Genomic DNA, 20,224 nt, shown 5'->3' on the forward strand with positions numbered 1-20,224 from the left:
ACTTGCAGCCTTAACATTGCACAAGAAAAAAGTTTCAATACTGAGTGGTCTGGAATAAAAAGAAATTAAATAAAACAAAAAAAAATTCCAGTGCTTGTTAATGAGTCAGTTGTGAGCGGATGCCTCCCTCCTGAGTTTTTAGCCTAATCTCAAGGAGGAAATATTAGGATACTCAGCCTGAGTCAGTTGTGTCAGTGCCAGGCAAGCCATTAAGATCATGTAAATAAGAGGATGCCAGAATACGAGCACACAAGTATTTACAGCATTTGTACACCAACATCAACTCCCAAGAATCAGGGCCCAAATACATGAAAGTAATTCTCAGAACAGCCTGACTAACTGGATTTCTACAGCACAGAAATTAATGTCTTCTCATGGTCATATGTACGGTAAGAAACCACTGGAAATCTGTTCAGAGGGAAGGTACTGTAAGTAAAGGCTACTATTGGTGAATTGTAAAAGTTTACCCTTAATTCGTAGTTTCCATTACAATGAATGAGAAATGTAGGCAAAGTACAGTTGGTTGGCTATTCCTGATGCAATTTGGTTTCAATGAGGGATGAAATCAAACAATCAATCAATTAATTTAGTCAGTCGGCGTTGTTACAGAACATGTAGAAGATCCTAGTAATGAATACAAAATAAAATAACACAGAGAAGCCAGTTTGAACGTCCAAACTCACTTCAAGTTGCTCGATACATCTCACGACAAACTTGGCGGAACAAATAATAATATCTCACCCGCTCTGAAAAAAATACTGTAATTCTGCAAATCACCTACAAGCAGCCAACTTTTATGCTCTCAATTCTCCGGTCAGCACTTTCGACATTTCGTCATGTATACGGGCCCCGACTTCAACCCTGATGCCTTTACACATTCGAGCAATCATAAATTCAGCAATAGTGAAAAATAAAAAAGCAAATGGCATTTGTATCAAGGGACAATAAAAGAGAATGTGTGTATTAAAATTAATACACATTTTATTCAAATGCTTATGATGAAAGATCCTAAATTCAGACATTGGGAGGGAAACAAATGTTATGATGAAGGAATGACTTGCCCATTTCCTAAATGGGTTCAAATGTACTGAATTAACAGAGAAATGACGGGAACTCTTTAAATTACAGCTCTCTGACAACAATAACAACTGTACAAGAGACTTCTACTATTGTTAACGTGTCTCTGGCTGTAACCAAAGCCTAATGAAAAACAGGCTGATTGGTTTCAAAATACACACGTCAGCTATTCACGTCTTGTGTAATTACTGTCAGCAGTTACAGAAACCAGGAGCTGAATTTAGAGGCGTTACCGGGGGCAATGACTTTGATGCGCAGGTTTGACACAAAACACGCAAGAGAAGGGAGACGGCCAACACATGACTCTCTCCATAGGGCAGGTGTAGACAAAAGAGACTACAGTGATAATGTCAGCAGTTCAAATGAAAGCATCCTGAAACATCTTTGGCTGTAGCATTTGGCAATTCAATGACGAAAGAAAAGACATTGCTGAGGGATGAATTGCGATGCATCAATCAGATATAGAGATGAAGAAAGAAGGAGAAGAGTGTAATACAGAGGATATGACTGCATACACCATGCACCATGGGTGGACCTCTCTTCTGACTGGATTTATGGATAAAAACACACACACACACACACACACACACACACACACACACACACACACACACACACACACACACACACACACACACACACACACACACACACACACACACACACACACACACACGCACACACACACACACACACACACACACACACACACACACAAACATACACCACTATCTCTCCAAATGTCTCCTCAATCCATCTCTGAGGATAGGGCACAATCAACCAATCAAGTAAAAAGGTGTGTATTAGTGCAAATGTAAAAAAGGGAACACAATGAAAATGGTCGTGGTGTGAGTGAGTGAAGCAGGTCAGAGAGAGAGAGAAAAAATCTATGCCCTTACAACATGCAGGACCAAATAAACAAAACAGGTTGCCAGTTTGTGCTTATAATAAGTTTCCTCTCATTCAAAAGCATTTGCCAAGTTCATGCAAATCCTCGTGTCATGCCTGCATGTCTCCGTGTTTGTGTTGTTTGCTTTTAAAAAGATAAACCAGCCTTCCTGTATTAGAAAGACACGCAAGTGTAGCAGTGAAGGGACCGAAATGCTGTGCGTGTGTTTGAATTAAAAGTCTGTTGAAAGGTCAATTTAGAAAAACAGCAGCCTAACACATGCAGATGCTCATTCATGTGAGTGTGTGTTGGTGTGTGTGTGTGTGTAAGTGAGGAGACAGACGAGCCAATGTCCAGAGTTGCAAATAACGACAGCTGTGGTGGGTTTAATAGAGTGTTTACTGCCGTGTGCTCGAGTGTGTGTCTGTGTGTGTTTGTGGGCACCACTGAAATCTGGAGGACTCGTGAGTGGGAAGGTTGAAGAGGGAGGCGATAATGTTGACCATGTTTGGATCGTTTTGCTTTGAGAGGCTTCACATCTGGTCACCCGGGCCGTTGTGGGTGTGTTCTGGTCTCTCCAAAACCTGAGTGTGCTTGGTTCTTCTCTTATTCGACAGAATCTGGATTCTCATGTTTTTCTGGTTACAGTCCTCATTAGCTTCCGATGCGTTTGGCTCTGATGGCTCTTGGTTGGGCTGGGTGGGTTTGGTTCTTTAAATGTGTCCGGGTTTTGATTGAGCCAGTCTGGCCTGGTTCTGAAGTTGTGGCAGGAAGACAGGCGGTACTGGTTGGGCTGGCAGTGTGGTAGGTTGATGTTTATTCAGCGGGTCAAGCAAGAGTTTGTGTCAACTCTTTGGCCACAGCAGTTTTCATAGAGATTTGTTGCAGATGATAATTAAATGCTGATCATCTCACCACAATGTTATGGAGGTTATTGTCATATACAGGCTGCCATTACATCTGACTGGTGGAACCATGCCATCCAAACTATAGTCTGGACAAACTCTTCTTCTGTGGTTCTGGGCAAATCCAGTCACTGGATGGGAACATGAAACAGTTGAGCTCTCCTTGAGCACAAATTTCTTCACCATGTCGGTTTGCAGCACCACCGTGATATTCCCACACAACCATTTCATTAGTTTCATTTCAAAGTATCAGTGGTCCAGCACTGCGACCATGTCACTAGATCCTGGGTCCTGGGATAGTCTGGGTTGTGTTGACTGCGCCGACCGGGTGTGTCTGATTGGAAGAGTTAAGTCTTAGGACCTACCAGGAAAAAGTTGATACATGCCAGGTGTGACTTGGTTATTCTGGGTTCTGGTTGCGTTTCTCTTCAATGAGTAGCTGGGTATGAATTACTTTGCTGTTCTGGGTTAGGTCTGCTTGGTTAAGAATCTGGTTCTGGGTTAGAGGTTCAGTCAGCAGAGGAACTAGATTCAGGACAGGCCAGAATGGGATGTGGTTCTGGTTATTTGTTCAGTGGTGTTCAGTGGGAACCACTACTGGACTCAGGTCGGGCTTGACTAGCGGTCCGTGGAGCACCGTAGAGGGTCACTGACGCTATGTGGTTATTCTGCATCACCTGAGGAAGAGATATACAGAAAGTATGTGTTAGAACTAGGGCTGTCAAAGTTAACGCGATAACCTGTTTACGCAAATTTGTTTCAACGCCACTAATTTCTTTAACGCATTAATTAAATTTGCAATTTTTAAATTAACCTCTTTAAATGCTGTCGGGCCCAGTCGCTAGTCAATCTTTCAGAGGGTTGTACCGGGCTCAGTAAAGCTAGAGTGAAGAAACTAGCATCATATGAAACTAGAAAACCGAAAGAAGTCATTGGTGCCAACCATGTCATACTAGTGTATGAAAGAGGCATACTAGTACTACTAGTACTAGAATGAAACTTACGCTAAATTTTGACGAGGAAAAACTGTCATGGCCATTTTCAGAGGGGTCCCTTGACCTCTGACTTCAAGATATGTGAATGTAAATGGGTTCTATGGGTACCCACGAGTCTCCCCTTTACAGACATGCCCACTTTATGATAATCACATGCAGTTTTTTTCGACAAGTCATAGTCAAGTCAGCACACTGACACACTGACAGCGGTTGTTGCCTGTTGGGCTGCAGTTTGCCATGTTATGATTTGAGCATGTTTTTTTTTTTAATGCTAAATGTAGTACCTGTGAGGGTTTCTGGACAATATTTATCATTGTTTTGTGTTGTTAATTGATTTCCAATAATAAATATAAACATACATAAAGCAAGCATATTTGCCCCCTCTGATGTTGATAAGACAAATCTCCTTTTAAGGTACATTATGAACAGATAAATGTGTGATTAATCACATTTAACCATGGACAATCATGTGATTAATCCTGAATACATATTTTAATCGATTGACAGCCCTAGTTAGAATGGACTGGATCACATACAACGGTATAGAGTTGAAATATTCAGAAATACTGTGTTCCAACACAAAGTCCATTCTCATGGCTTTGTTTCAAAAAGACTGTTTCAAGCAAACTGAGGCCAAGCAGCCAAAACCTTAGACAGACTTAGGTTTGGATCACATACTCCTGTCTGAATCTGGTATGTCAGTAATATTTATGGGGTAAAATATGCAGTCTCTTTTACCTTCTGCACAATGTTAATGCAAATCGCCTCAGGTAAAACTGTACATGTAAATTAAGATTGTGGACAAAACTCTAAGGTCAGATTCTGGTCCACTTGTGACTTGTGAGTTTGACTACTGTTGTAATACCATTGCAGAATTTCTATTTAATGTAAGGTACATTTTTGACAATCTGGAAATGAAAAAATAAAGTAAACACCAGCATCGCTGTAACTTTAGACAGTGGTTATAGAGATCTCTTGAGCCGTTCAGACAAACAATGTATGTATACGTTAAAGTGACAATCTTGGAGATTGTCATTTAAAAAGAACAGTGTGTAACAATTAGGGGGAACTATTGGCAGAAATGGAATATAATATTTATAAGTATGTTTTCATTTGTGTATAATCACCTGAAAGTAATGAGCCGTATATATATCTACATAGGGAGCGGATCCTGTTCACAGAGTCCGTCATGTTGCACCGCCATGTTTCTACAGTAGCAAAGAATGGCTTGGGCCACAGTCGATAACGTTACTCGCTTCCGTCGCCGACGCTCTCTCTCTCTCTCTTGCTTCACCACTCACTTCCCTTGTACACACGCAATCCAAGCACTGGCTCTGCCCCAAATGACCTATGCTACTCTCACAACAACTGGCTCTAGAGAAGGCCATTCGCGTTTTCGCATTACCGCAGTTCTCCTAAATGCTTGGCACACGGGAGAGGCTTCAGTTGGTTGTAATCTTAACCTGACCGCTAGATACCGCCAGATCCTTCACAATGTTCCTTTAAATAAATATCTGTCAGTCAGTCGCTATCTATCGCCGAATGAGGTAACACAATGGTGATTGAACCTATGGCCCGCTGATGAAAGTATTTCAATATTTATATATTTGCAGTATTATGATCTGGGTGTCTGTGGCAACATTCCCGTAAAAAAATGCTGTATTAAGTTACTGCTAATGCAAACCGAACATTTCCTACTGCTGCTTCTTCACATTAAACATTGTAAACATGAGTTTATGGTCTCAATCACTAGTTTAAAGTCTTCTTCCTAACATCCGCAACAACACTTGCTGTTACCACCAGTAAATAGGGTGTCGCCAAATCAACCAGGACTGAAATCTTAAGGATTGCCACTTTAACTATAGATTCACACATACTGTACACACTCAAATGGTAGCTAAAGCTACAGAGATGTGTGTTCTGACCTCAAAGATCATCCTCTGCAGTCCAAAGCAGAAGGTAGAGCCGAAGGGGTTGGTGTTATTGGCTGATGAGGACCTGTCAAACACAAACATCTGATGATCTCCAAGAAGACACTCATTTTGGATAATGTCCAAAAAATTTTAGTTATACAAATTTTGCAGTTTGAATGTTGTAATTGTAAACCAACAACGTCATTAAAATATGCTAAGAAATTATCTCAAAATGTATGTGGGACACATTTAACAGAACAATGTGATCCATTCTGTCTGTGTAGATTCAAGAGCATGTGTATGTACCTGTGGAGCACTACAGGTTTTTCCATCGGGTGACCGAGCAGTTCCTGCATCTGATCCCACTGACAGAGGAACCAAATGTTAGCAGACGATTCAAGAGACAAAGACTTGTTTATCCACTGCCTTGTATCACAAAGGCCTGTATAAAAAGGTTTAATAGGGGAACAACAATTATTCTGCGGATTTATTAGCTTCTAGGTGATAGCACAGCTGTTTCCAATGGCATAATATATTCAGATAGAACACTGTGTGTAGAAAAGGAGACAGAGATTATAGATCATCACATTATCGCTGAAGTAAAGATCAAATGTTGTTTCCTGTTTTCGAACACCAGCGAACATTTCCATAAGAATTTTCTTCAAGCAAATAAAAGTGTTATCACAAGACTTTACATTACATGACTTAGTCTGAAGTGACATCAGTAGCATAAAACAGATGTCACAATATCCAACTTTTATGGATATGAAATAAAGAGTTCACTCGTGATACAGAGAGCAGGTTTTAGAGATGCCAGAGAAAAATAACTGGTGATACGGAGTCTAAATTAGAAAGCTGAACTCACTTAAAAAGACACCAGGCCAAGAGACCAAGTCCGATCATTACAGCCCTATCATAGCGCCACCTTGTGAATTTACAACAAAGCACTGACGTCTGCCAAAATATAACAGCTCTATAAATTTGCTCTATAACTAACCTTGCTGTAGGTGGTTAAGATGCAGTCCTCCGTCTGAGAATCAGCTCCTTCTAGAGTTCAGGGACACAGAAACAGAGAAACCGGCATTAGATGAGAGGCCGATTAAAAATCAACATCGTACAATTCATGCCGACTGAGACACGCAGGGTTCATTCTTTGAGAGATTCATGACTGATAAGTGTCTCACCCTTCTTAATGACTAGTGGAATCTTAAAGTCACACCGATGATATCTGTGATGAGAGAAAAAATACATAATCAAAAGCATGGAAAAATCAAACAAAGGGCAGAAATGCTACAGTGTCAGACGTACAAATAGAGAAATAAGGCTTAACTTAATAACATAATACCAGCTCTGGATATACTGTAGATAATAACATATAAATTATGCAGTATTAGGGTTTCAAAGGGTCGGTAAATTTCCATCACATGTGCAGATATTATGGCAGCATCCCATTAAATAGGAATTCAGTAAAATTACAACCCTCTGCATGTACAGTACATTTTTCCGTCCCATGTGCAGCCCACACTACTGGCAACACTACTGCGCTGTCTGAGCCAAAGGATTACATGCTTTCATATAGGCTTTGATAATATTACTGGAGTGAATATGTATTTTTATTTCAGATAACCAGTAGCCTAAAGCACACAGTTTATAACTTCTTAACACCTTCTGTTAGTCTTTGATAGCTAGCTGTTACCATGTGGGATGTAGCTTGACTGAGCATGCTAATTGAGGAGTTTTAATTCATCTATTTCCATTCAATCTTTGTAAAACAGGTCTTTAATAAGTTGGTTGTTCACTTCAAACCCTCAGTTTGCACACAGCCCGTGTTGTCGGCTCAACATTTCAAAGTATCTTTCCCCACTCACCACATGGCACATTTCACATTGTATGTATTTGGCAAATGAATGGATTATGTCTGTTTATGATATGGTAAAAGGTTTGTTTCTATCTGCATTTAACTTGGTAAATACAGCAGGAACAATTAAGTAATTAGACAGCAAGATATTTACATATTGAAGTTGTAATGTCCGGGGAAGTTGGTATGGAGGACGAACTTCTTAACCAGGTGAGTTGTAGAGTCAAACAGGATATCCTGAAAAATAAGAAAACAACATCTTTAAGATTGCTTTTGCGCCACCCATTCATTATTACCAGCCAGTATTGCCAGCTGGCCACTGAGCAGATGCTCAAGCTTTCTGTTCAGAGGATCTGAATACCAACTGCCAGAATATTTTAGTGCAATATGACTGAAAACAGATTTCACACTAAACAGAAAAATAGAAACTCCTGGACGCTGTAATGCAGTCCAACAGTCCTGCAATAAACATATCCATGAACCCTACTTTGGCTGAAGTACACGTACTGTCACATTCACAAACTTCACTATCAGAGTTGTGAATTTCACACAGAAAAAAATAAAAATCACAATTCTGTCCACATTTTGGCTGATATACATTTCCCATTACCGTAGTAGTGTATTATCCATCAACAAAAAATGTGACATTAAAGAGATGGATAGAATTTTGAAGTGGAGATGTATGAGGTACTTATCTATAGTCAGTCAGTGTATTGCGCTGGGAATGACGTCACACACGAGTTGACCACGTTCCAGTACAACAAGTCGGAAAACTTAATGGGGTTTGCTCCAGCCAGGTTAGCCATTGATAGCAATATCAGTTGCTAACAACATATTACGCCGGTATTTTGCATGTACAAACACCATAGCAACACGTCCACAGATAGTTGGACAGTACTGTGTGTTCGACTGAATTAATGAGACACAAATAAGACAGAAGTGTTCATAAACAGTATATTACTATAGCTATTTTACTGTTGATGCACAGAGCAGCCAGTTTGAATTTTGAGGTTGGGGTTGGTGAGGACCGTCGAACTTTCCAAGTATGAAATCCGACTACTGGGGGCGTTCCAGTTCAAATTTCTGATTAGGAACTCAGAAATTCTGACTTGCCAGTTCAAACGGAACATCCATTTGCCATCAGCAAAATATATTTTAGCCACCTAAAAGAAAGGCCCACCTAAAAAATGATTTTCTGTTTAAGTGTACACTATATTAAGAATATTTTCACTGCTTCAGCTTGCTGACAGCCCTTTCTGATGGGGAACTGAAGCCGTTATCTATGCTCTCTTCAAAGCCACCAGCCTTCACTGACAAAAACATTAATTTTACCTCGCAGAACACGGGAGTTGCTGGTCTGCCGCTGCCTCGAACAATTTGTGTGTGTTATTGTGTGACTTTGGTGTTTAAAAGGGTTAGTTCAGATTCATCAAAGTCACACAATAAAACAAACTAACTGATCGAGGCCAATATTTTTTTTTTGCCAATGTAGGCTTGTGGCTTTTAGGAGAACATAGATGGATGTAATGGCTTCAGATGGCAAGGTAAAGCGGTGAAAATATTTTAAATATAGCGTACACTCAAACTGATATTAATTTTTTTAGGGGGGCTTTCTTTTAGGTGGCTAAAATAAGTTTTGCTGCCAACCCCATCCACAGCAGTACATTGCTTTGCTCCCATGCTGAGTACTCCTGTCTGTTTGACTGACAGGAGTCAAACTGACAGGAGGGCGTGCCGATGGTCATCTACTGTAGGTAATACTCTGACTATGGATACTGTAAGTACCTCATACAACCCCAGTTCAAAACACCCGAACTATCTCTCCCATGTCATGTAACTGGCATGTACTTGCCACCTCCAATAGCCGGAACTTGGGCTGGTCACCTTCATCAGCAGTAACATACTATGCTTCACTGCAACCTTGTCATCATTTCTTTCCAAAAAGTACATTACCATGAACAAGCTGAGTGCCCAACATTGTAACTGTAATTCTAAAGTACATCAAACATCTATGGTCTGTGGCTTCAAAACAAACTATGACTCAACTTTACTTAAAGTGAATGAAGTCTCTCAATAATAACTGCATGAGTACAATTACATAAAAAACACAATCACTAAAGTATACAAACTACCCTAGGCCAAGTTTACGTACCACTCCGAGGGTGAAGTAGTTGAAGAAGTAGTCGTTACATTTCGAAGGAACCTGCTTGTGAGGTGACGGAGAGTGGATCTTCATCTAAAATAAACAAGAACGAAAGTGATACAGAAGATAAATGCCGAAATATATCTTCACTGTTAATGCTACAGCTGACTATTTTCAAGTTCAGCAGATACAGAGAAACATTTTCATTTATTTGAAGTCATGTTTCAGACCCTTAAGGACAAAAATGTCCCCATTGAAACTCATTAAAATCATAATTAATGATCCCACAGACATTACAGCATAAAATCATGCATTCTATTATATTAGAATGTTAATCTGGAGCCCTGGCTTCAAAATTGTAGTTTTTTCTATTTTCCACCAGATTGTGCCATTTTTTAATGCTCGTTTTATGGGGCGAATGCACTATTTTCCTGGTTTCCACTCTGGTTATTGTTGCTGTATTATGGAGCACTGTAGTGTTTGATGCAACGCATCAAAATCATTGTTGGTGCTAATCATCGACATTAAAGGGTAAATATTCTGAATTCTGAATGAATATTTGGTAGTGATGATCAGTACTGAAATTTCAGTGAAAGTGGAAAATAATAGTAATATATAATAGACCCTTTACACAACAGCCATTTTGACATGTCATTGCAGGATAAATACAGGTGTAATTAATAACATGAATTATGGCCATGTTCCATTTAGGGGGGCCAGGACCCAGAGGCCTGTACTACGAAGCGAGTTCAACATAACCAGGGTATCTTCTCGTTATCTGGCTTAACTGACCCTAACAAACACTATCCCGCTAAGCGCTGCTACGAAGGTGGTTATCAACTCGGTAAATCAACCCAGGGTTTCTCAATCTGGCTATTAGCGCGTTCACATGAAAGGACGGTGTTTGCAGCATGTGACCAATCACAAACAGGGACAAGTCTACCGTCAGCAGAGTCGCACATTTTACAAACAAAAAGTAAACTATTATATTAGACAAATATGAAGAAGTTAAACACATAATCCAGACTAAAAGCAACACAGTTGAAGCTGCCAAATGCAGGAAGGACAGCAGGCAAAAGAAAAAGAAAAATTGTCAATGTGTGAATGCGTAAATGAACAGACATAATTTAACGGAATACTCAAAAGTCAGATATAGTCTTCTAGATGGGGCAGTGATATTATAAAAAAGCTCTCAGAATAGAATGAATGAATAAATTACACTTCATTATGCATATGGTATAATTGTGGCGTGCATGACTATTTCAGCCTTCTTTCAGTTGCGTCCCCGACTCCGGCAGTGTGAAAAGGAACTTGGGAGCAAATAAAAAAATAAATATAAAAACATAATTCAAAGCGGTAAGCACCCACAGCACAGCTGTCCCTTCTGCACTTGGCAGTTTAAAGTGAGTTGCTTTTAGCCTGGATCATGACTGTAACTTCTTTGTCTCTGTGTAATATTATCTTATGATCTGCACACAGAGCTTTGGTTGGTCAGTAGGCTTTTATACAAGTTGGATCTCTTATCTGGAACATAACCTGCTCTGGAGGTGTTCAGGTGTACCATGGTGATCTACCCTGGTAAGAAGTGAACCACCGTCACAGAACTGAAAACCCAGAGTTAAACCTGAAGTGACCTCGCTGACCCCAAATCCCACTTCGTAGTACAGACCGCTGGTATTGTGCATGCTGGGTGACTGGAATGGCTGTGACACACTAAATAAAATGGGACCATAATTTATTTTATCAATTACATCTGTGTTTACCCTGCTATGACATGTCAAAATAGCTGCTGTGAAAGGAGCCTGTTTTTGAAAGGGACGCACAAGGGTTAAGTCATTTGTAAAACTATCGGTGTCATCAAAAATTCAACAACAACACATAAACACTGAAAGGAGCAGAGTTTTCCTACCTTGTCCTCAGACTTATAGAAGACTTTATGTGGCGAGCCCAGAGCACCCAGTACATCCTGACATGAATCTCCAAAGTAGATGCACCGTTCTAGGGACCTCACTTTAGAATCAGCCATCACACCTGGACCACAGCCTGCACTCACACATTGCGATAGAACAGGAAAGGAATTCAATTAAATCGCTAGATAAATGGATAGAAGCATTTCAGTGACAATGATTGTCTCCCTTGGTGTGGACTGTTGGACAAAAACATGTTTTATGTTTACTGCACAGCTAGATTTATCCAGCCAGGTACCTGCAGCTAAATCTGTTTGTCCATGTTAGGGTTACATCATTTTAAAAACAGTTAAATAGCTTGAGCTTCTGCTGCAGTGGAGACAGACATATTTAGCGTGATCAATACGGACAATATTTTAACAAACAAAATGTTCAAAAAAACATTTGGGATGGATTTTTTATTTAGCTCCAACTTTGTAGCAGTGTGACAGATTATCAAGTAAAGTCTGGAGGCAAGAGAAAAAGAAAACATCCTGTGAATCAAAAATGTAGATATGAGGATATGCGAAGGAAACACTTTGGACACACGTTGATTATAATCATAAATCTTAGTTCGCAGTCCTCGAGTAGTACACAGAGACATATGTTACCTGCAGTAAGAAGGCGGAGTTTGAGCCCCAGAGGCCCTGCCAGATCTCTCAGGACATCCACGCACTCTGCAAAGATGTTACCAAGGAAACAAGCCAACGGCATCGCTGGAGCTCTGAGGACAGAGAGTACAGTGTGCGTGTATTCTTATGTGTTTTTTTTTGTTGTTGTTCTCCACACATTTGTTCAGTTTGTCACATGTTAAACTGTGGAAACTCCACGTCATGTTAATATGTGAAACAAGAATCTCATGTGGTGTGGTTTCCTTTTGCCACATGGGAGAATTATGATTCAAATTCTGCTTACCGACCAATATTCACAATAATCATAAAAGCTTAGACTTTCACATTGTTCCAGGCCTATCACACTAATAGTCATTAATCAATGATCATCTGCTTCTTTCACAAAATACCTGTTTTGTAGGCCTAGTTTGCTCCAATGCGGCCAACTAAGTTCAGTTTTTGGCTAACAGATCTCAGTTAGTTTTGGAAATGTTTGCTGTATTTTCACTGAGTAGTTTGATACAGATTCAGATGGAAGTTAAACTAGACTAGAACTACACACTTCACAAACAGCTTTTTTTCCATTAGCCATCAGGACACTGAACTCATCCCTCTTCACTCACCACTGACAAGCATTATTACATGATTAACTGCTGCTGTCCATTTATGCACTTGGATTTATGTAGGCTACTGTATCGAAAACAAATTCCACTGGCCTTGGTTGTGTGGCTAACAATCCAATCAAATGTACACTCCTCCAAAGAGTGTCTATCATTAGAGTAATAAACTTTGAGCATTGTGCACCCTTTGGTAAAGATATATCCTCTCCAAGTGAGGCCTAGTTTGTGTAGCTGCATCTGTTTGTACGTTACCTCGTTTCTTGCAGGTTGTTGCCAGTGTAGATGTGCATCCTCTTGACCATGGCCCCATGTGGAATCTGCAGGGAGGCCAAACCCATGGCAAAGTTAGGCTGCCAAAGCAAAACAACTGGGAGTAGTACGGGACTGGTATATACTGTGTTTGTGTGTGCATATTAACAACAAATAGATGTTTTACAGAAATACATTTTACAAAGTTGTAGTAGCCAAGTACAAAAGAATATAATCATTTTTATGATGATGTCTCATAACACACTGACTGACCTAAATACTCACAGAGGTAAAAACTCAAACACAATGTTTCCATGATTGGTGACACTACATTTTAATCCAATTTGGATCTCTGTCAGGTAGCAACTTTTAATCTGAGCGAGGTCCTGTATCCTAGCAAAATGCAATGTGACTCAGCAGAAGGTTACTTCATTTCTATGCTTCTTTGTGTATTTCCAAGTTACATTCATCACCTACAAGCAACAGAGATGCAAAATGGCTGCAGATGAGTCATTCTGATATTGAATTAAAGCAATCGCTTGCAGGTTTTAAAGATTTAAAAAAAAAAAAAAGTTATCTTTAGTATTACGATGCTTATTTGCCCTGAGGTCAATGGAAAGTTAAAAGTATTCTTTAAAAAAAGCAACATACAGCAACCACTATTCAAGAGATTAAATTAATTGAATTAAATGAACAATTTAAGAAGCTTGCGTGAATTTTCCCATTGTCGTTATGGGGTATCGTCCAAACAAATGCGGGAAAGACAAAGAGGTTGGGATATGTTTCGAGCATAATGCAATATAAAGCCTTCTGTGTTTTTATTATATTCTCAGTACACTGTATCAGTTTTATCTAAAAGACAATCACATGGGATCTCAGATGCATTCAACTGACATCTTAGACCTTCATAACACAAACTGGAAACAAACTACAGCTGAGTGTTGAGCTTTAGACAAAGAAATGCAAATATTCTAACTCAAACTAGAAGCTGAGTCTACGATGTTTGTACCTGCACACAACTACAGTTGACAAGCAAGCACAAGATGTTGAAATCAAACAAAACCATTAAACCAACTCAGCATGCAGCTTTGGGCGGATTGGACGGTTTAAGAAATAATCAATGCAGTTACTATGATATCACAAGATACGTTGGAGCAGCAGAATGGCTAAAACAAAAAAGATGCGATAAGCTGCAAAAAACTTGTAGATGGAATGAGAGGTCAGCTGAGGAAGCAGTAAAAACATCAATATGCGATGTGTGCTTTCACAGTAGCAAGCTGCAGAATGGAGCAGACGGCAGAACAGCTGGTTCATGACATGCGTCATCCCAGACTTCCACAGCTATACAGTACAGACAGTAATCTGACTAATACAAGCTTTAATCCAAAAACAATAACACAAAGGCCAAAACCTAACACTTTGTGCATGTATAAGCATGCAGTTTGCAGATTATGTGTAAAAACTGGACTATGTCATATTCTCTAGATAATCTGAATTGTAAACTGCTGGGTGTCAGCATTGTCTTGGAGAATTTAATTATGAACTCATGTTGCCTGAGCTAACCCAAGTCCCTAAACTCCCTACTGCAGTCAAATCTGTACTGCTTACATAACACTGCAATGACTCTTTCACATCTCAACAGTGTAACACTGGAATTCGTACATTTCAAGATCTGTCATAGCAAGGTTTTGCATCCTTGGGTGTGATGAGGATCAAATTTCTAAGCAGTTTAGATCACTGGCATCCAAGAAAAAAAGAAGCAAGACAATCACATTCTCAACATGCATTTTGTGTCTTCATTCAGTCCCACATTATTTACTATAACAACATCAAGCTGACAGGGATTCAGGGACATCCTCAAGGCAAACACAGGGCGAGAACTCAGACTTTTCCATATGAAAATCAATCACTTCAATCACACGACTGTGAAGAAACGACCTCTTTAACTGGCTGACAAGCAAATTGATTCTCACCTCGTATTTTGGAGCTTCATTCCATGAATCCAGTTGGAAGGAGAAGGACAGGCCACGAAAGTTGAGATGGAACAACTGCTCTGCAGCATTGTAAACTGGACAAAGAGGAATGAAGATGAAACGATTTCATAAAAGAGATACATGAGATCACAATGTAGGTTCATTCGTGAGACATCCTTAATGTGTTTATGCTTTGTAAAGTACCTCCAGGGTGCGTAGCTCCAAATGACTGGTCTATTTGCTCTATTGTGGGGGCAATGGCCTGAGAGTTGAAATGGACTCCACTGAAACACAAACACACACACAGCCGGCATCTATTAACATTCATATAGGATGTGCTGCATTAGCTGAGGAGGAGCTATTGCCAGAACAGTGAAACAGAGTCCACTGAAAGACAATCAAAACACACATTAATGCAGGCAGGCTCCATTACTGTGGCGTTTTTCACTACGTAGCTGTACATCTAAGAGGAGCTATGACTTGTAGTTGAAAACGATCTCTGTGGCAACATAAAATGGACAGTGTATACAGGCAATGACCATTATATAGATCCATGCCGGTAGATAAAGGCCATATAACAATAACAGCTGAGAGTCTAAGATGTTTTTATTCTTGCTGTTGTTATTCAACAAGTTTCTAAATGCTTATTTACTCACCAGTATTTCAACTTGACTTTGCTCAGGTCATACACTTCAATCACCTGTCACCCAAAAAGAACAAAAAGGTTAGGGTTCATTGGCTACAAAACAAAATGGTTAGTTAAATGTCAATGACAAGGTCAGAGGAGTCTAATATATTTGCCAGCTATCTAGAAATGGGGGAAAGTTTGCAACTGCTGCTGCTAAATAACTGTGGAGAAATACCACAGCCCTCTATCCTTAACATCTGGAGTACAACTTTAAGTTTAATTCAATTACTGTTAAAATTCTTGTCTAATATTAACTAATAAATACATGTTGTATCCACAGCCTGAGCTTATTGAGAGGCAGTCTCTTTAAAGGTGCTATATTCGAAATTCAGAGCATTCATTTAGCAGCAAACAATTATTTGCTATGTAAAGATATTGTGGAGTAATGTCTACCTGAGCAGAGAAAGAAGTCGCTCTCCCTCTGTGTGTGCTGTAATCCGAGCTTCTCAGTGCTTTATTTACATAGCCGGGCCGGCCACGTATGCATGTAATTCCCAGTGTGTGTGCCCCACTGTTGTCATATGGCAGTTACCACTGATAATGCTGCCCTAACCTAAAGCATAGCGCCGACCCTCCGGTTCCCCCCACGTTATCACTGTTAGCGCTGTCAGCACATTGTGTGCACTGTTAGCTGATAGCCACCGGCTCAGCCGCTGAGAGCTGTATCGAGGCAATCCCTCACTCATAGATATGCTCTGAATTTGGAGTTTAGCACCTTTAAGTCCCCTAAAATCAACAATTTTCACCTTGAGTCTCTGATTTGTGGCATCAAACAGCAGTTTAATCCCATCCTGAGTCAAGTTCAGTATGAGGTCATGGCTGAGTGGCGTCTGGAGGAGAGATAAACAAACTAATTAACAGAGAGGCCCTCATGAACAGATACGACAGGCAAACAATTCAGCTGTTTTTCAACTTAACTTAAGGGAAACAAGGCACGCACCAAGATTTTAAACGAGACAAAAAATTTACTGTTTCATATGAATGAATGTATGGGTTTCATATTTGGGGTCATTCATGTTAACATGAACTGCCTCCATTTCCTCTTGAATGAATCTTGAATCCAAGATTCATGGTGTTAACATAACATAAAACAACCTCCCTCACTGGTTTTAGATATAGCTATTGAACCTGGGGAAAATATTGAAATATAGCCTGACTGCTATTGGATCTTTGAGGCTGATGGTTTTTTGTTTTTAAATGAAAATGATATATCTGCCTATATTAATTTTTTCCATTAACATGTAACAAAAACCTTTCAGTTCTATCTGGTGGACACACTATGTAATAGCAACACTATATTTCTGAATTACCTCAAACAGATGTTTGGCATTTCTTGTAACTTATCAGCCTAGATGCACGGCAATACCAATATATCTACAGATATTTGACCAAATTCAGAAATTTGGTTGTAAACAATGTTGTAAAAATACAACTATGTGGGGTTGTAAAACTACTGAAATTACTGCTGCAACAAGTCTGAAAGAAAGTGTACTGTTGCCTAAAAGAGGATTCTTAAACAAGCTGATTAATATTTTTGAGTGTGGGAGTGAGAGAAAGAGCAATAACGACAGACATTTGGCCATTTCACCTGTTCACTGTATAGCACCTGGACATTTTTGATGATGCGGCAGTGTTTCTGCAGAATAGAGATGGCCTGGGCCAATGGCATCCCTGAAAACACAGACATGCAAACACACACACACACAAATAAAGAGAAGCAACAGTTTTTCTTATGGAGCCATCGATAGTTAACAATAACATGAGCATGCAAGAAAAATAATTTTAAACGTGGCTTCAAATATGAATGGATAGCGTGTCTGTGTTTTGTTCTTATAACTTGAAAAAGTTGTAAAACTCACCTAAGGCGAATTCCCATTGCTCATTTCCTAGTGATCTCTCAGGCACCACCTCCAGATCCAGCATTGGCAAGTAGTGGGGGTCAGCTCACCTCACCTCAACACACAATGGGACCCTCCGAGGGACCCTTTCTTTTCCCCGATCACAGCACAGTCTCACAATAGTTTCAGCTGGCTACTTTAATTCATAACTCTATCTGCTTACTTTTTCTGTGTGAGCATCAAACACCTACTCAATCTATGTATGGGTCACAGTAAAAGCTGGCCACTTTCTCACGTCATATGTGATGAGAAAATAATTAAATATTCAAAATGACATCCACAGAGCCACGAGCTAAGGCTCACAGAGATACATAAGTTTTAAATAACAGTTTAACAAATTATCCAGCAAAGCCCGACAGCTGGCACAAACAAATTACGCAACCTGCCAGCCAACCTAAAAACGTACAAGGCCAGCTGTTCGTTAACCTATCACTTTGTGTTTGTGTGGTTTAAAATCGATACAGATAAAGAAAAGACCTAATTCACTGGACTGGACGTCAGGAGCAGACAGACAGATAACAGCCACAACACGTCTCCAACAGGCTTCAATGTAACATCAGCTTGTTCTGTAATACAGGGCTGTCTAAGTGTCTCCAACAGACTTGATTCAGTGACAAACACCTAACAAATAGAGGCACGAAAAACAATGTCTCCAAACCCGACTGTCCCACTGTTATCTGTGTGTCTGTCTCTGGTTATGAAAGCATCAAAGCCTGACAACAACACTGTTTCTATGCGCTGAGGCTAACGTTAGCTCACCAGCTAGCTGCCCTCTGCGTGATGCTAATAAAGTACAAATATAAATAACGAACAAAAAAATCTAAATTGAAGACAAAGGAAATGAATATCGTGGTTCAGCCTGTCACGACATAAACAAAGAAAGCCCGTCGCTGCCTCTCTGGTTCCTCTCAGGCTGCTAACTAGCTCTTCTTCTCTTCTCTTCTGTTGCTATGGCGATCATTTAAAGTCCTCTCCCTGGTAACTCATAAACTCTGTCAGCCGGTAAGTGCCCGCCGTGTCCCCTTGTTCAGATTTAATGTGTCTTCAATGTCAGCAGCAGATGAGAGCAACACAGTGTCCAAACAACAGCAACTTCAGGCATCAACAACAGCCAGCAGGATCAGCTGATAATTCTACTTCCTGTGTTCGACGCAACGTTCTCCTGTTGACGTGATGACGTCTGTGGTCAGCTGAAATTAATGTAAAGCAAGAAAGAACAAAACTCTTTCAACGTTATTGTTGTAATAAGGCTTGTATTAAAAGAACCCCCAATTATTTAATTTAATTTAATTTAATTTAATTTAATTTAATTTAATTTAATTTTATTTAATTTTATTTTATTTTATCTAATTTTATTTTATTTTATTTTATCTAATTTTATTTTTATGTAAAATTCTCATATAGGCTATATTAAGCCTAAATTATATCTATTCAACTATGTTTTGTATTTTACAATGCTCCTATACAATATATTTGAATAGATGTTTTATGATTTTATCCTTTTCTGAAATGCTGTCATTGTTTTCTATATGAAATTTAAATAAAGTTTAGGTGGGAAAACAACAAAAAACAAAAATCAACATCAAAAACAAAACAAACAAACAAACAAACAAACATATAAACAAACAGATCCTTTGACAGGTATCTATCTAGCTTCTTTGAGGTCAAGGCTTATCAGCTACTGTTTTTGTTGTTTTTGTTTTTTCAAATACATTAATGTACACTATGTTAGTGTTCTGTGTTTAAAATTATATTTAATAGCATCTTCGACCTTAAGTATTGCTAAGTCTATTATTTTGTCAGTAAGACTATAGCCACATTAAAAGAGATAAGTCAATTAAAACTGACTATTTTACAGTATTTCTATATTGTGTATTTCTGAATTAGCAAATTTGGAGATCCCTAGAGCTAAGCAACTTTTGACCACAAGTGACCTCTCTCCTTTGTAAAGTAACTTTTTAGCTTTTAGCTCGTCTCGTCAGAAGCTACCTTCCTCCTTCTCACTGAGGAGGGCTTTGTGTTGGCTTCCATTATATACTGTATATAGTATATGAAAAGTTGAATTTCCCCCTGGGGACCAATAATGTGTTGTTGATGTAATAATACCATTATGAATTGATTATATCTTGTATTGTTCATCTGAATCTGCAGAGTAACTAAATATAGTGCAGTAAAAAAAAACACTATTTGCATCTGAGATGTAGAAGTATAAAGTAGCAGAAAATAAAAATACTCAAGTAAAGTACAAGTACCTTACTTTCCACCACTAACGCTGGGAATATTGTGATATCACTTAACTCAACAAGAATTATAAAAGTGTAAGTTGTTCCACTCTAACGGGAGAAACAAAACAAATTGGAAAGAGACATAGATGTCAATCAAGCACTGCAGTCACCACACCACACAGTCCTGACCAACCGTGTAGTCGGAGCTGCGTGGTCTTTAATGACAGTGATGTA

General features: G+C 39.3%; 1 protein-coding gene across 5 annotated transcripts; it reads right to left on the bottom strand.

Annotated features, from left to right (window-relative positions):
* Positions 1–2,320: 2,320 nt before the first annotated feature.
* Positions 2,321–18,924, bottom strand: c4h16orf70 (chromosome 4 C16orf70 homolog). 5 transcript variants are annotated; one of them, XM_037766617.1, is made up of 16 exons: positions 17,727–18,923; positions 17,456–17,538; positions 16,614–16,697; positions 15,836–15,879; positions 15,384–15,463; positions 15,180–15,274; positions 13,210–13,307; positions 12,338–12,450; positions 11,690–11,823; positions 9,790–9,873; positions 7,792–7,874; positions 6,964–7,007; positions 6,777–6,823; positions 6,086–6,144; positions 5,792–5,864; positions 2,321–3,548 (listed from the first exon to the last, which is right to left on the bottom strand). In XM_037766617.1, the coding sequence occupies exons 1-16, from the start codon at positions 17,788–17,790 to the stop codon at positions 3,453–3,455; spliced, it is 1,281 nt and encodes a 426-aa protein (XP_037622545.1). In that variant the 5' UTR covers positions 17,791–18,923; the 3' UTR covers positions 2,321–3,452. The 5 variants fall into 5 exon arrangements, with proteins under 5 accessions (XP_037622545.1, XP_037622544.1, XP_037622546.1 ...); XM_037766616.1 differs by having other exon boundaries at positions 6,777–6,826; positions 17,727–18,921; XM_037766618.1 differs by having other exon boundaries at positions 6,777–6,826; positions 13,210–13,274; positions 17,727–18,920.
* Positions 18,925–20,224: the final 1,300 nt, after the last annotated feature.

This window comes from Sebastes umbrosus, chromosome 4 (assembly GCF_015220745.1).
Source record: "Sebastes umbrosus isolate fSebUmb1 chromosome 4, fSebUmb1.pri, whole genome shotgun sequence".
NCBI lineage: Eukaryota > Metazoa > Chordata > Actinopteri > Perciformes > Sebastidae > Sebastes > Sebastes umbrosus.

Coding starts and splice junctions, on each gene's coding strand:
- c4h16orf70 (XM_037766616.1), bottom strand. CDS start 17,790: ATGCTGGATCTGGAGGTGGTGCCTGAGAGATCACTAGGAAATGAGCAA. Junction 15,275..15,383: donor TGGAGCTACGCACCCTGGAG/GTACTTTACAAA, acceptor CTCTTTGTCCAG/TTTACAATGCTGCAGAGCAG. Junction 9,874..11,689: donor TCTATAAGTCTGAGGACAAG/GTAGGAAAACTC, acceptor TGTTTATTTTAG/ATGAAGATCCACTCTCCGTC.